Source organism: Miniopterus natalensis, chromosome 19 (genome assembly GCF_054644295.1).
Source record: "Miniopterus natalensis isolate mMinNat1 chromosome 19, mMinNat1.hap1, whole genome shotgun sequence".
In the NCBI taxonomy this organism is placed as follows: domain Eukaryota; kingdom Metazoa; phylum Chordata; class Mammalia; order Chiroptera; family Miniopteridae; genus Miniopterus; species Miniopterus natalensis.
Window position 1 is genome coordinate 12381500 of NC_142099.1, and position 16311 is coordinate 12397810.

The 16311-nt window shown below is 51.8% G+C and overlaps 1 protein-coding gene across 1 annotated transcript; it reads left to right on the forward strand.

Annotated features, from left to right (window-relative positions):
* Positions 1 to 1422: 1422 nt before the first annotated feature.
* On the forward strand, positions 1423 to 16101 carry SV2A (synaptic vesicle glycoprotein 2A). The gene is made up of 13 exons (XM_016215573.2): positions 1423 to 1566; positions 5661 to 6600; positions 7847 to 8027; positions 8825 to 8976; positions 9091 to 9224; positions 9843 to 9932; positions 10172 to 10282; positions 10466 to 10554; positions 11170 to 11334; positions 11537 to 11670; positions 12890 to 13096; positions 13703 to 13862; positions 14272 to 16101. Exons 2-13 carry the CDS (start codon positions 5979 to 5981, stop codon positions 14453 to 14455), a joined length of 2229 nt encoding a protein of 742 aa, XP_016071059.1. The 5' UTR covers positions 1423 to 1566; positions 5661 to 5978; the 3' UTR covers positions 14456 to 16101.
* The last annotated feature ends 210 nt before the right edge of the window (positions 16102 to 16311 follow it).

The following is a 16311-nucleotide window of genomic DNA, read 5'->3' on the forward strand; positions in this document are numbered from 1 at the left end:
GATAATAGAGTAGGTGGAAGGGGAGAAGCGCCCAGGACTGAGCCCCTAGGAACTCTAATGTTAATGGACCCAGCAAAGGGAACTGTGAAGGAGTAGCTGGTGAGGTACATGGGGTCATGGTACCTGGAAAAAACAATGAAGTCTTTCCTTAGAACTTAAAAGGAAAAATACGATCTCTCTAAGACTACAAGATTTCTATTAGCAAGTAATGGATCAGTGGAAAGTATCCAAAGTCACCTTAAAGAAGAGAAAGGGCTCCCTGCCAGCAGTACTTGGCTATAACCTAATTGAGAATGTTAGCTTACTTCAATAAAAAATGTGTCAGCCTTGAAGAGGGGTCAGCAATAAAAGCCTAGTAAAGGGAGAGTCCTTGAGACCCACATGGGCACTGTTCCGTGTACAATCCTGGAAAGTGCTTTAGCCAACAGTTGGAGTAGTCCAGGAGCACTGGCCAGGATGCCCATAACATGGAGATGGGGGTAGAGAATTGTAGCCAAGAAGAGTTTTCTGAACCCATTGGCATGACTCCTTACTGGATGGCCAGATGCCATTAAAGATGCAAATACTCCTGTTCAGTTATGTCATTGTGCATTTATACATTCACATTATGATTCTGATTGGGCTTAAGGGCGAGAATGTACTGGACATGAGTTTTCATTCAGTCTGACAGTAAGATTTCTCATGGTAAATTAATATGTATGTGTTATGGCTTTATATTTCCCTAAATTGTAAACAATGAGTATTTTCAAGATGCAGCTCTGGAATCTTTGAAACCCAGGCCCACATCCCGTTGTAAATTCAATACCACAAATGCCACCTGTGAGGTCCCTTGGGACATAGCCTGCCAGTCCTCTCTATGTAACATATCCCAGCATTATGAAATCTCCACGTTTAACAAAGCAGAATCACATACTATTAGATCTGAAAGTGATCTGATGCAGCATCTCATCCAAGCCCTGCATTTTCCCGATGAGAAAACAGTTTCAGGGAGGCAGAGAACTTGACCAAAAGCCTTGGCCAAAGCTTGTTAGAAGCAAGAACCAAGTCAGAGCCCCTGCTCAGTGCTCTGTCCAGAATATCCTAAGGCCTTACCTGGAATAGGTGGACACATTATGTACATCTCCAAACCAGCACATAGCCCCTCCCCCCCGGAGCAGGATGGTCACCGAGTTGTATGTATGGATCTCTGAGCCCAGGTTATTGGTACAGGGACAAAGGACAGATGAAAGGAAAGAACTGAAATCAATGTACTCCTTCCTGCCCTGGAAGCAGAAGTGTGTGTGTGAGTTAAAAGAAAGCGGGGAAGAGTATAGAGAGAGTACTTTTTGAGTCAGTGCAGCAAATGAATAGGAGGGGAGATGTCCAGTGGTCAGGCCTGCACAACCCAGCTTCTCAGGACTCACCTCTGCTGCCGCCCGCTGACTGGAGGATGGGGAGGTCTTCTGCATGTAAATAATGACCTGGACTGTTTCTGGAAAGAGCCGGCAGGGATCCAGGAGCCTCTGCTTCTGGCAGCTCAGGATGGGAACCACGCCTTGTTATTTCTGCTTTCTCTAAAATAGCCAGGTAAACTTGAAGGCCGAGCACTCGGCGTGTGGGGAAGGATTCGGGCTGGGAGCAGCGGAGAAGGGGAAGGGGGGTGCTCTGACGGCGGCGAGAGCCCCTGAAGCCTGCGGGTCCGGGACTGGGGCTGAGAAGGGGCTGCCTCGTCCACCACCTGCCCTGTCTCCCACTTGTCTCCCTGAGGTCACTATTTCTTTCCCCAGTTTCTTTCATTTTGTACTGGGAAGAGGCTGGGAAGGGCGGTGTGCCGTCTCCAGCTGTCCCCGTGACAACGCCCCTCGTCCTGCATCATTTCTCCGTGGCGCCCTGCCCCGAGTCCCTCCCCATGCTTTTTCCTCCTGCCCCCCACCCCCAACAATGGTCTCTCCCGATTCTCAGCAGCACGGGAGGGGGGGGGGAGGCGGGGCCGGAGCTGGGGGGGGCAGGTCTGCATTGCCGCTTCCCCGGGTACCGGAGCAGTCGCCGCTGCCGCCAGCCCCGCGGCCGGGACCCCTGCCCTCCCCCGGGACTCCCCTCCCCGGGGCCAGCCCAGGTGAGACCCCTCCTCTCAGTGCCGCCTCCGCCCCGCGCAGGGCAGGAGCATCCTTGCCTTGCAGCCATTTTACCCTCCGATGCTTTGCTGGGGGGGAGGGTGACCATCCCCTCTTTAGGGGTGAAGGGATTGGCAGTGGCTTGAATGGACATTTATTTCAGTTGCTGTGCTGATTAAAATATATATGGAGAGACAGAGAGAGGAAAGACAGAGACAGAGAGAGGCGGAGGGAGAGAGGAGGGGCGTTTTCCTCCACTGCCCTCCTCAGATACTGATGGGTGGTGGGTTGTCGGGTGGGACAGGGTTCCCTCAAACGCCAATCCCCTCCTCACCTTGGCGACTCCCCCTCCCCCCCGTGAATGATAAATGACCTTGGCTGGGGCGGGAGAACGGATGCTGCCTCAGTCTGCTCGCCTGGACTTGGGGTGGGGGTGCAGTGGAGGAAGGGCAGGGGAGGGAGGGGGAGGGGGTAAGGATGGAAATGCTGGGTGGTAGAGATGGTAAACCACCAGGGTTGGGGGCACGATGGTGGGTCCGGAGGCACTTGCTCGGGGTGGAGGGAAGGGGTGCTGAGTGATGATGGGCACTGGTCCAGCAGCAGGACCAAGGATGAGGGGAGGCGCTGAGAATCGGTTCAGTCAATTCTAGGGGCTCATTCCTTACAGCAGAGCAGAGGCGGGATGGGGGGGGTCGCCACAGATGCTGGTAGCGAAGGTCTCTGTGCCCGTGTGCGTGTAGAGGTCTCTTCCTTCGTCCCTGCCTCTCTGCCCTCGGTATTTCCGATGTGTGCATTCTCAGCTGACACCCTTTCCCCCTCAGAAATGTGGATGCTCCATCTTCCTGGGGTGGGATGTAGGGAGGGGAGGTGCAGCCTTGACTATCCTGGGGTGGGGGCTGAGGCCCAATCGCCCAGCGGTAACAGGGAGGGGTGCTCCAGTACCTCCTCCCTCAGGGTACCCTCACCTTCCCCTCTGTGGATGTTTTGATAAGTGACTGCTTCTTAATGACCTTGTCACCTGGACTAGAGTGGGCTGGGGATTCCAGGTGGCTCCAAAAGTCAGGTGCTTTCATTGCGGGGAGGGGGGTAGCTTCCGGACCCTCCTCTTATCCAGGGATGAGCGAGTTGTCCTGAAAGGCAGCATTTGCTCAGGAGTCCTGGTCCTCGACTCCTCTGCCGAGAATCTCTCGGACACATTTTTCCAGTCAGGTGGAGCCAGCCAGCCTTAAAGGGCTGTATAACCCTGAATCTTGTCTCCTTCAGCCTCCACCTCTCCAAGTCTTGTTTCTCTCCCACAGGCTTAGCCACCCTGTGCTGCTTTTGGGGCTAAAAATAGCATCACTTTCTCACCAGCTCAAAGAATTTGTCTTCTTTCTCTCCCTCCTGACCTCCTGGGCTTGCTGGCCCTGGGGGAGCTGGCTGTTGAGCCACCACATCCTGCTGTGTCTCTGGGGGCCTTCTCTACCCTACATGTACCCTCGGGGGTAAACAGTGCTAGCAGACATTGGGTATGGCTCCTGGTGGGTCCATCTGCCTCCTTCAGGGTTTGGGGAGAGATCCTGGCTGGGAAAGAAAGAAGAAAGCAAATTGCCATGCAGAGAGGTGATTCCACAGTTCCCTCTCTTTCATGGGGGATGGTTTGGGCCCTGATCCACAAAGACAAGAAGGTGACATAGGGGTCACTGGTTCTGGCCATCGTGGTCCACTGCTCACATCTGTCCTTGAGGGGGTAAGGCTCTGCTTGCCAGTGCTTCTCTATGAACCACATAGCACTACTTACCCCATTCTCCCAGGGCGTGTGTGTGTGTGTGTGTGTGTGTGTGTGTGTGTGTGTGTGTGACATTTAATGAAGGCCTTGGATGGGTGGGAGCAAAAGGAGGCAAGATATTTTAGGGGAATGATCTCTGATGAGAATCTAGTCCTGCTTCCTCTGCTTTTATGAAGGAAGTGGGGGTTCTCCTATGTCTCCCTCTGGAGGATGTCTTTTTTGGAGGGGAGGCTGAAGGCCCCCTTCATTCTACACCAACCTCCTACGCAGTGCGGTATTTGTGGACTCCTTTTCCCTAGACTCTTGGAGGAGGAACAGAAAGGATTAAGGGGGATTAAGAGAGGAGGCCCTGGAGGAATGAGGTTTGACTACTGTAGACTTTGGACCCCCCATCTTGGAAGTGTATGCTTGACCGGCCTTCTCCATTGCCACTCACCAGTGATGATATCCTGAAGGAAGGTGGCAGCAGCCAGTCATTACCTCTTTCTTAGCTTTTGATCTGCCCTCTTCTCCATGGCCTCAGGTTCTAGGTCTCCCTTTTTTCTACTCTTCCCTTGCTTGTCTGGCTGGTGACAGTGTGGGCCCAGCTGTTGGAATTTGTTTGAACACAGATGGGTCTTGGGATTGTTTTGGGAGGATACTGGGCAATAGCACCCAAGTAGGACCCTCTGCTTTTCCCTTGCTGTTTCCTGCTTCTTCCACATTTTTCAATTTAATAGAAAGAAAACTAATATTTATAGAATATCTGCTGTGAGATTAAATTCTCACATGGACTTGGAGAAACAGAGATTATTATCTCCAGTTTAAATATAAGGACATTGAGGCTTAGGGAAGTTAAGTCACCGGCCTAAGGTTGGTTAGTAAGTAAATAGCAGAGCTGGGATTTCAACTCAGGTCACATAACTTTGTGTACTTTGCGCTGAAGCAGCTTTCTCCTGCCAGTTTCCCTTTCTGCCTTCCCTTCCCTCCCTCGAGAGTACTCAGAAGTGGCTTTTTCGGGGGGTCTTATGAGTAGAGGGCACCACACTATATCATTATTGCCACAAAGGGTGATAACTAATATTTATTCATCACGTTTTATGTGCCAGGGTCTATGGTAAGGAGCTGATATGCATTGTGTTACTTAACCCTTACTTTTCCTTTCTTAAGTGAGAGGAAACTGAGGAGCATATGCTCAGGGATTTGCCGCGGTCACTTAGCTAGTAAGTGTCGAAGCAGAAATTCAAACCAAAGTCTGGAAGCTGAGCTTTTACCCACTGGGCTATGTTGGGAGAAGACCTCTCCTTGGGAGGTTTATAAACAAGGAACCTGAGAGGAGGACTTTGGAAGCTCCACCTTCAGATGCCATCAGTGGACTGAAGGCAACAGGTTGGACGACTTGGTGCTTCTTCTACATGTTTCTCACCAAGCTCTGCCCTCAGTAAGAAACCCAGAGCAGACTAGAGTAGGGAATTCTGGTTTCTCATACTTCCTCTTTTAGTCTTTGCAGGTCGGTGGTAAGGGAAGGGGTCTGATCTTGATGTGGGTCAGAGGGTCAGAAGAGCTCTGTGTAGATGACTGTGACTCAGGAGTAAATTAGATGGATCTAGCCTCCAAGGTCAAAGTAAGGGGTTTATGCTGAATGACCTGCAGTTGGCCCCAGTAATCATCCCTTTTTCTTGAGTGAGGGCTTGAAGCAAGGAGACCATCTCTGTACCACGTGGTGCAGGTGGGGCACTGGGTTGGTAGGAGCTCTGTATTGGCCTTCCTAACCATCTTAGGCCTGACAACCTCTTTTCTTTCCCTCTTATTGCTTCTAGATCTCCAGAAGTGCCTGGAAGAGAAGTAGGCGGCTTTTCCTGAGTTATCCTGGCTCCCCAGCTTAGCACCCCCAAACTGGCTTTCCCTCGCCTTCCCATCCCCCTGCTCCCTCTCTCCCCCCCCCTATGTACCCAGCTGAACTGGGTGGAGGCCAGACCTCTTCTCCCTCCTTTCTTCTCCTAGACACTCACTGGCCAGGTCCTGTTTTCTCCTGTTCTGCACCCAAAGATACTTGACCGCACTTCAGCTAAGTAACAGGGAGAGGGGTCTTTCTGACTCCACGTTCTTGATTAAACGCTGAATAAGGGACACCCGTCATGGAAGAGGGTTTCAGAGACCGGGCAGCTTTCATCCGTGGGGCCAAAGATATTGCCAAGGAAGTCAAGAAACACGCAGCCAAGAAGGTGGTGAAGGGCCTGGACAGAGTCCAGGACGAATATTCCCGCAGATCCTACTCCCGCTTTGAGGAGGAAGATGATGATGATGACTTCCCTGCCCCTGCTGATGGCTATTACCACGGGGAAGGGACCCAGGACGAGGAGGAAGGTGGCGTCTCCAGCGATGCCACAGAGGGCCACGACGAGGAAGATGAGATCTACGAGGGGGAATATCAGGGCATCCCCCGGGCAGAGTCTGGGGGCAAAGGCGAGCGGATGGCAGATGGGGAACCCCTGGCTGGAGTGAGGGGAGGCTTGGGCGATGGGGAGGGCCCCCCTGGGGGCCGGGGGGAGGCACAGCGGCGGAAAGAACGGGAAGAACTGTCCCAGCAGTATGAAGCCATCCTCCGGGAGTGTGGCCATGGTCGCTTCCAGTGGACACTCTACTTCGTGCTTGGTCTGGCGCTGATGGCTGATGGTGTTGAGGTCTTTGTGGTGGGCTTCGTGCTGCCCAGCGCTGAGAAAGACATGTGCCTGTCTGACTCCAACAAAGGCATGCTGGGTAAGACACATTGGGGGTGCTCCAGCCCCATCCTGCTCCAAACTCCATGAATACCTCACGCTCCTGAGAACTCCTGTCCTCACTGCTGGGCTCCCTAGGACCCTGCTCTCAAAATGTCTCCAGAGGGCTCAGGATTCCTCTGCATTCTACCCTGACACACACCCTTCTCTTGGGCTTGGGTCACAGTGAAGTTGTTTGTAAAAGAGGAGCCTGGGGGAGGACAACTGGGCTGGGGCTTGGACTAATGGTTAGGTGGTGGTCTGCTTAATTCTGTAGGAGGTGGCATGGTAGGAGGCACCTCATTTAATGTTTCTTCAGCTCCTTTCCTCTTGCTATCCTGCTCCCTTTCCCTAACTGGGGCAACAAGAAGTCAGTATTCAAACTCCCTAGGTTGTATGGGAAGGGTCAGTTTGGGGTGGTGGGGGTAGGGGAACAATCCTGGGCCTGCCTCCAGCCAGAGAAGCCCTTGGTCAGCTTTGGGAGTCAGGGGCCAGTGAGTGGTCTCTGATGGTCCTTCCTGATGGGGACTCTGAAGGAGGAAACTACTAGACTCACTCAGAAAGGATCTCAGTCTTGCTTGGCCACCAAGTTGCCATGAGATATTGGGCAGGTCCCTTTTCCCTGGAGCTTGGCTTAACTATGGGTAAAATGTAGAGTTTGGAGTAGATGATTTTTTCAGATTGATTTCAGCTCTGAATTTATGAATGAAGTAAGGAACAAGAGTTTTAGGACCAGAAGTATTGGAACTACAAGGAGTAAAGAATGGATTTTGTGGGGAGGATTTCCTGGGTGGAGTAAAGGACTGGCTCTTTTCCCAGGGAACATGAGAGACACCTCCTGCTACTTTGAGGGCCTCAAGGCAGGAAGGCTGGAGGGAGACCTTGGGTGGGTTTGGGAATCTAGGCAGATCCATTCCTCATTCCAGGCAAGCCAGAGATGGGGGTATTATGTGTGTGTGACAGCAAGAGAGAGAAGTGAGAGGGACAGAAAGGAGAATTCTGGGGTTCTCCTGTATCTGTATTCCTGCCTCTGAACCACTGGGCTGCAGAGATGGCCTTCCATCTTTGCTTCCATAATTCATCTTCTCTCCCCTGCTCTCACCTCTGGGTAGACTTAGCCTCTCAAAGTCCTTCGGGTCCTTGATCCATTCTGCTGCAGTTTCAGATCGTTTCATGTTCAGTGAGTGGAAAAATTGAAATGGGTCTATAGACTCATACCTCTCCTGCCTCTGTTTCCCTCCTTCCAGGCCTCATCGTCTACCTGGGCATGATGGTGGGAGCCTTCCTCTGGGGCGGTCTCGCTGATCGGCTGGGTCGGAGACAGTGTCTGCTCATCTCTCTCTCAGTCAACAGCGTCTTCGCCTTTTTCTCATCTTTTGTCCAGGGTTATGGCACTTTCCTCTTCTGCCGCCTCCTTTCTGGGGTCGGGTGAGTGTCCACCTCCTAGGCCCCTGGAGGGCAGGATGGTGCTGTGGTCACTGTAATATCTCTAGGGTCCAGCATAGTGCCAGGCACACCAGATGCACTTTAAGTATGCATGAGTTGAATGAATGGATTCCTTTCTCCTCCCACCATTTTCAGGCCAGCTTCTCCCTGCCCAGGACCTATGCACTGCCTGTCCAGAATGCCATTCCACGTCTGGTCCACTCCTGAGTCTTCCACCCCGTCCTTTAGTTCCGTTCTGAGCCTGACTCCATGAAGAGGCCTAGTGGGTCTCATCCTCACCCCTGGGTGCCTGTGGACCCTTGAGCTGTTTCCTTCCCGGAGTCTACATATTTCCTGCATCTGACAACCTGAACCCTGAAGCCTTCCCCATCCTACTCTTGCACTCCTATCTGCATGTACTTCCTCCTTGTTTCTAAGCTTTTTTCCTGGCCTGCTCCCTCACACCCGCCCTCAGGCTCTTCTTTGCCTATCTTTTTTTGGGGGGGCGGGGGGGATTTCCCTTTTTCTGTAATTATCTTCCCTTCCTTCCAACTTGGTAGTGTCTTCAAGATTCAATGTTTGTTCCTTTCCTTTCCCTGAGACCTGCTGCCCTGTTTCCAGAGTCCCAGGGATGGGTGCTGGATGGCTGGTGGTGAGGGAGCGTGTGGGGCTCTAGGTGTGAGAAGGAGTGTCTTTAGAAAGGTCTGGATGACGAAAGGAACTAGGCGATCCAGAGCACTGGGGCAGGAGATCAGGAATATGGCCATTTTCCAATGCTGAATTCTTGCAATGCCCTCCAGGATTGGGGGGTCCATCCCCATTGTCTTCTCCTATTTCTCGGAGTTTCTGGCCCAGGAGAAACGTGGGGAGCATTTGAGCTGGCTCTGCATGTTTTGGATGATTGGTGGAGTCTATGCAGCTGCTATGGCCTGGGCTATCATCCCCCATTATGGTGAGCAGCCCGTGGGGAATGCACCCCAGACTGTCCCCCTCCGCTCCTGTGCTCTCTGTGGTGGGGACCCCCGGTCAGTGGCCTCTCTGCTGACCCTGTGCCTATCGCTGCCAGGGTGGAGCTTCCAGATGGGGTCCGCTTACCAGTTTCACAGCTGGAGGGTCTTTGTGCTCGTCTGCGCCTTTCCTTCTGTGTTTGCCATCGGGGCTCTGACCACACAGCCTGAGAGTCCCCGCTTCTTCTTGGAGGTGACTGGGCTGGGGCTGGGTTGGGGGTAGGGGTCCCTGTGTTCAAACACCATTGTGGGTTGGGTTTGGTCCTATATAGCTGCCTTCCTTCCTTGTAGGGCCCATACCCAGTAGGACTTTATCTTACTTCCTTTGTATGGAATGTAGCTCTAGAAGGCTTCTGTGGGTAGAGGAGCCAGGGGACCTGTTCAACCTCAGGTGGCTTACAATTTTACAGGCAGGGGCCCTGACCCTGACTTCATAGGTCCAGGGAAGTTTTACCGCCGCCATCCCAAACTCTTCCCTCCAACTATATCTCGGTCCAGCAGGGTTAGGGTGCTGCTCCGTCTCTGACTACATGCTTGCTTCCCATCATCGTCATATGCGTGTTTTGTACCAAGAGATCCCTAGAACCTATGCTTGTACCTGTCTTCTGGACTCCCCCCACTCTTGCCCAAATCTGATTATATCTTGCTTGGGGCCCTTGCAGAGTGGGTAATGGATATGCCCATAGGTCAGGGGTTGGGGGTAGGAGCCTTTTTGTGTTCTATGACTCCTGAAGCAGATTGGAGTGAGGGGGATCTATAACCCAGAGTCAGGAAGGGGCTAACCTGGATATGGGGATTCTGTCGGCTCTAGAATGGGAAGCACGATGAGGCCTGGATGGTGCTGAAGCAAGTTCATGACACCAACATGCGAGCCAAGGGGCATCCTGAACGAGTCTTCTCAGTAAGCCACAGCCCTACCCTTCAGTCCTCCAAGCTGCCGCACCCCCTCCCCCACCTGGCCTGTCTCTGGATACCACCACCTTCCTAGGCATCTCTGACCATACTCTCCCTCAATGACATCTCTTAGGGTATCCTATCCACCCCTTCCTCCCATTTTGCTACTGCAAGAGAAACTGAGACACCTGGAAGGGGTTGGGAAATACAGACTAGGTGACTGCTCACCCCTTCTCTTGACCCCAGGTAACCCACATTAAGACGATTCATCAGGAGGATGAGTTGATTGAGATCCAGTCAGACACAGGGACCTGGTACCAGCGCTGGGGGGTCCGCGCATCGAACCTGGGGGGGCAGGTAATAGGGGATTGCATGGTGGAGAGAGAGAAGGAAGTGGGAGGGGTGGAGAGGAACGCAGGGGTCAAGCCTGTGTGGGGGGTGATGGGTAAACTGAAGGGAGGTGGTAGGGCAGGAACATGGGGATGTGAGGGTGTTAGAAGTTAGTGTAGCCACTGTCTGACATTGTTCGATTTCGCCTAGGTTTGGGGGAATTTCCTGTCCTGTTTTGGTCCAGAATATCGACGCATCACTCTGATGATGATGGGTGTGTGGTTCACCATGTCGTTCAGGTGAGAAGGTGGGTGGGGTAGATGGTATGTGGTGGGCATGATGGTGTGGGGGTTGGGAGAGAGGTGGAGAACATGGAAATGAAGGGGGCAAATAATGAGGAAAGGTGCTTCTTCAGATCCCCTCTGGTCCTCTACCCTGCTCCTCCATTCATTAATCCAACAAAGTTGTGCTACGGGCTGAACAGTATTAAGTTTCTGATCTGTGTCAGGTACTGTGCTGGGCTGAAACAGATGTGGTCCAGTCCTCATGGAGTTTACATATTGGGCAGGGAGCTGGGCAAAACTAGTATAAAGCAGTGTGACGAGTGCCTTGAGGGGGAAAGTACAAAGTCATGATCCCAGCCCAGATCCGAGTCCTGAATGAATTGGAGTTAGGCTGAGCTTTGATTAGGAAGGATGTTTTAGGCAGAGGGAAGAGCAAATGCCTGGGAGATAAAGGGTATGGTGGGAGGGTTAGAAGAATCACTACAATTGGTGAAGGGAGGAGTGGTGAGAGGTAAGGCTGGAGCGGTGAGCAAGGTCCTTACATGGCTGATCCTCGATTTCCCCCTCATTGTGGACTGCCTGCTTCTAATCCCTGAGCCCTGTCTGATTCCATCGTGCTTGACTCTTCAGTTACTATGGCCTGACTGTTTGGTTTCCTGACATGATCCGCCACCTCCAGGCGGTGGACTACGCAGCACGCACCAAAGTGTTCCCTGGGGAGCGTGTAGAGCATGTGACTTTTAACTTCACCCTGGAGAATCAGATCCACAGAGGGGGCCAGTACTTCAATGACAAGTATGTGGGGGCCTTTATTCTTCTCCGGTTCCTTCTGCCCCTTGTCTCTTTTATGAGTCTGGGAGTTTTGAGGCAGGTATTTTGGGGGCAGAGCTCTGTGGCTTCTCAATGCCGTACCTTCCTGTTACTTCGCTAAGGGAGTGAGCCTTGGGCGAGGGGATGAAGGTGAGGGGAGGTGCCTCTCACCGCCCTGGTCTTCCAGGTTCATTGGGCTGCGTCTGAAGTCAGTGTCCTTTGAGGATTCCCTGTTTGAGGAGTGTTATTTCGAGGACGTCACATCCACCAACACGTTTTTCCGCAACTGCACGTTCATCAACACCGTGTTCTATAACACCGGTAAGGAGGAGTGGCGGATGGCTCGCAGACCAAAGGTTGGGTGCACCTTGAGGAGGGGTCCCTAGCTCAGGGTTCTCAAGCTGAGCTCCCTGGAGCCTTGGAGGACGGTGGTATGGGGCCTACTGACTACCACCAATAATTCTAAGACTCGGATGGAAATTGAACATTTTCCTGTGACAGAATATCTGACAAAAATATCAAGTTTCTTTGCCTTTGCCTGGAATTAAAACAACTCAATGTGGTAGTAGTAATGCACTTTTGAAGAGGGCAAAAGTCATTCAAAACAGGGTCCTTGGGAAAAAGAAAAACAAAGATATTTGGTGGGGAAAATGTTGGGGATCATTGCATTAATCCATTTCTTTAACAGTGATTCTCAAACTATATGCACATGAAATGCTGGAATTGTTAGACAGGGCTTTCCCACCTCTAAATGAGGAGTACTGGGTGAGTTTTTCCCACCTTTCAGGAAAAGGTAATGAATAGGATTTAGAATGGTTTTTTAATTGATTTTTTAGAGAGAGAGGAAGGAGAGAGAAACATTGATGTGAGAGCAACATCGATTGCTGCCTCCTGCTCCCCTCCCACTGGGGATTGAGCCCACAACCTGGGCATGTGCCCTGACAGGGAATTGAATCGGCAACCCTTCAGTGCACAGAACTACATCTGACCAACTGAGTCACACAGCCAGGGCTGGACTTTTAATGATTTTAAATATTTTTCCTAAACTCATGGCATTGCTACTGCTAATAGTCAGCAGGGCGGACAAAAAGAATGAACAGGAAGCAGATTATTATTTTTTTATAAGAAAACATTTATTTGGAAAAATCACAGAGGTAGAATTAATTCATAGAAGAAATGGGATTAGGAGACAAATTACAGAGGCAAAGGAAAGGCCCTTGGAGTTTAGAAGTGCGGAAGGTAAAGGTGATGTGCCTGAGGGGAGGGCGGGGGAGGGGGAAGGGAAAGGGAAAGGCATGGGTGGGGAAGCAGATTATTAATTTAAAAACTTGGAAACAGTCACACTGTTTCATTTGATAGACTACAGACATTTTCTGCCATAAAGATTTCTTAAAAAAAGATTTCTAGTTCCTATGGTGATGTTGTTTGCTGTTTTGCGGTAAGTGCTAAACCCCACAAAGGCAGAACCCTGAGCCATAGCAGTAGCAGCCTCCCTCTCTCATTTGACATGACTTCCTGCCTGTCTTGACCCTCACCCCAGATCTGTTTGAGTACAAATTTGTGAACAGCCATCTGGTGAACAGCACATTCCTGCACAACAAGGAGGGCTGCCCGTTAGATGTGACAGGGACGGGCGAAGGCGCCTACATGGTGTACTTCGTCAGCTTCTTGGGAACGCTGGCTGTGCTTCCTGGGAATATTGTGTCTGCCCTGCTCATGGACAAGATTGGCAGGCTCCGAATGCTTGGTAAGGGGGAGAAGCTGGGTGGTGGTGTGAGAACTGACCAGGGTGCTGGGGGGAGGCGAGACCGTCAACAGGCTTCTCCCCTTAGTCTGGAAGAGCTTAGCCAGAGAAGGTTCTCTCTCTCATGTCTTCTGCTTGGGATGGCTGCAGGATGGGGTGGGGCCTGGCCCAGAAGCTCCCCTGGTGAGTAAAGGAGGTAGACAGGATAGCAAGTGATTCAGCGAACAGGCTTTGAGATGATAGGTTTTGAATCTCAGCTCCACCACCTACCTTGGGCAGGTTCCTTAACCTCTATGAGCCCAGTTGTCTCATCTGGAAAATGGAGATGATGACAGAACCTGCCTCAGAGGGTTGACATATTAAATCAGGGAACGTAAAGCATCAAGTTGTTTGGCCCATAGCTGATGTTGAAGAAGTAGTTGGTACTGATATTATTAAGAAGAAGAAAATTATAAAGGAGGCTGGGGACGAGTAAAAAGCCTTCCTTTTGGGTGCCTTGGAAAAGGAGTCTCATCCTGGGCTGCACTCAACACCATCCGATGGGACAGGGTGGGTGGTGAGAGGGCTCCGTTTCAGGCGGGCTCACACCACTCTCCCTCCCGGTTCCAGCTGGCTCCAGTGTGATGTCCTGTGTCTCCTGCTTCTTCCTGTCTTTCGGGAACAGCGAGTCAGCTATGATTGCTCTGCTCTGCCTTTTTGGGGGGGTCAGCATTGCATCCTGGAACGCGCTGGACGTGTTGACTGTCGAACTCTACCCCTCGGACAAGAGGTAGTTGGAGTGTGGTGGGGGCAGGGCAGCAGTTTGAGGGCATAGAAGGTGGGGGAGAAGTGAGGCGAGGAAGAGGGACTGAATGGGAAAAGCATCTTTAGGGGTAAAGGATACACATTCCCATTGAGTTTCTCCTCTAAGGCTGGTTGGTTTTGTCTTCACTCCTTGAAATCTTAACTATTTACCTAATTTTTGGTCTCCTTACCCCTTGCCTCCCAACTTATTTGTATTCCCTGATGTGCATCCCTCACCTCTCTGACCTTTGTCTTTCCTCTCCCTCTTGGACACTGCCTGCCACCTCTCCTTTGCTTCCAAATACCCGCTCTTCCCCCACAAACCCTCCCATGCCTCTTTCTTTGTCTCTCTCCTGGGCCTGCCCATCGCGCTGCACTGGGGGACCCCTGAACAGGACCACAGCCTTCGGCTTCCTGAACGCCCTGTGCAAGCTGGCAGCGGTGCTGGGGATCAGCATCTTCACGTCCTTTGTGGGAATCACCAAGGCTGCCCCCATCCTCTTTGCCTCTGCTGCTCTTGCCCTCGGTAGCTCTCTGGCCCTGAAGCTGCCCGAGACCCGGGGGCAGGTGCTGCAGTGAGGGAGTCTCTGGGACTTTGGGGGTGGCAGGCACACTGTGAGACCAACAACTTCTTCCCTTGCCCTGCCCTGCCATCCTGGCCCCAAGCCATCACTCCTCATGCCTGTGTTTGGTGTCTTAGCCTTGTGTGCGTGTGCGTGTGCATGTGTGTGACCCCGTGGGCAAGGACTACAGGGAAGGCTCCTTCGTCCCAGTTTCGGGATGCCGCTCTACTCCCCACCTCCTGCCACCCTTGACTTTGCACAAGAGAAGGCTTGGCCCCGCCCTTCTCCCCCAGTGTTAGTGAGGGGTGCCCCTGCTTTTCTTAGCTCCTGGGGCTCCAGAACGGGCTTCCTGCCTTCCCCCTCATTTCCTCTGCCTAGGCCCTGGTGAAATCATGGGCATGTGGTTATGTTGGGGGCTGCAGCTTAGTGTAGACCATGGACCAAAAGAACTTTTAACTTAGAGTTGGGCCTCGAGTGCTCTCTCATGCTTCCTGTTGGATGCTGGGGGAGTAGCAATAAACCTCAGACCCCTAGTCTCCAGTTCCCCCTCAATTTAGGCTGTAAGTAAGAAGCCTGAATTTTATGAAATTAGCTTTCTGATTCTTATTTATTTACATATTAAGTTCTGAAGCAGCTCAGCAGGACTGTGTGTATGTGACTGAGTGTGTACACTTATGTATGTGTGTGTATGTGCCATGGGGCGGGGTGTCACTATATGTCCTAAAATACAAGCCAAGGGTAATTTCAGCAGACACACACACAACCCTGCCTTCCATAGTACCTCCCCTAATCTTGTTTTTGTGCCAGGCCTGGAAGGGAGGAGCCCTAGCCACGCTGGGATAAGAGTACCAGTCTAGGGAGATCTGAGGGCACCTTCCTTCCTCTCAAGAAGCACAGGCCTCCTCTGGAGTGAGACTCCACCCACTATAGCACAGACTGTAACAGCACAGCTGCCCTCCCACCTCCAACCTGTCCCCTCAGAGGCAGGGGGGCAGGGGGGCAGGGGAGGGAAAGAAACCAGGCATATGGTCAAACCAGCAGATCAAAAAGCACAAAGAGCTGGGGCAGGGGCAGGAAGCAGGGGCCCACACATCAAGTCTCTAAAGTGGAAAGTAAGCCAGGGACCCCTAATGCAGGGACCAGACCCTCAGTTTCCCCGTCTCACCCTCTCCACAAATAGTCCCTGTAGGTTAAGCTGCCCCTGCCCCACCCTACTCCATGTGGCTGCTTTCTTTGGTGCCCCCCCCCCACTGTAGTTGTGATGTGTTGTAGTTTTTAGCTGTTTGTAAAATGTTAAGTTAAAAGGGAAAAAGTGAAAACAACAAAAAAAGAAAATTCAAATTCACCCTCCTCATGCTGCATCTGGTGCCCCCCCTATGGTTACTCTCCCCATTTTGTAACACTGAACGAGATGGTGACTGTTTAACTCTTTGGTGTCTGTGCTCAAAGGACTGCCTTCTCCTCCAGTGCCCAGTGTGCGAGTGTGCGCCCTTTTCACCCTTCCCTTGCTGGATGCAGCCCTCTCTCCTGCACCCCTTGGAGAGATCCATCCATTCCCTTATTCTCCTGGGGAACCCTAAACCCAACTCTGTTGATGTGAAAAATGAGATGAAAAATATTGATGAAAAATAAAAAGAAAACAACCAATCCTTAAAATCCAAATAGGCTATGTCTGCTTCTTTGCCTCTCTGTTCTGCCTGCTGGAAGATGGTGAGATGGAAAAACACCTCTTCTCTAAACTGAAAGCCAGAATAACATGAGGTATTATATTGAGGTAGCCTCAACTGGCCCCTCTATTCTGACCTTTCCATTTCTACAGATGGAGGGCCCTCTCAGTTTCCCAGATTGGAAGACTTGGGATAATGTCCTACA

Bases quoted from the DNA above. Each gene is read 5' to 3' on its own strand.
- SV2A (XM_016215573.2), top strand. From the start codon at position 5,979: ATGGAAGAGGGTTTCAGAGACCGGGCAGCTTTCATCCGTGGGGCCAAA. The intron at 8,977-9,090 runs GTGAGCAGCCCG...TATCGCTGCCAG, and splicing joins GGCTATCATCCCCCATTATG to GGTGGAGCTTCCAGATGGGG. The intron at 10,283-10,465 runs GTAATAGGGGAT...GATTTCGCCTAG, and splicing joins CATCGAACCTGGGGGGGCAG to GTTTGGGGGAATTTCCTGTC.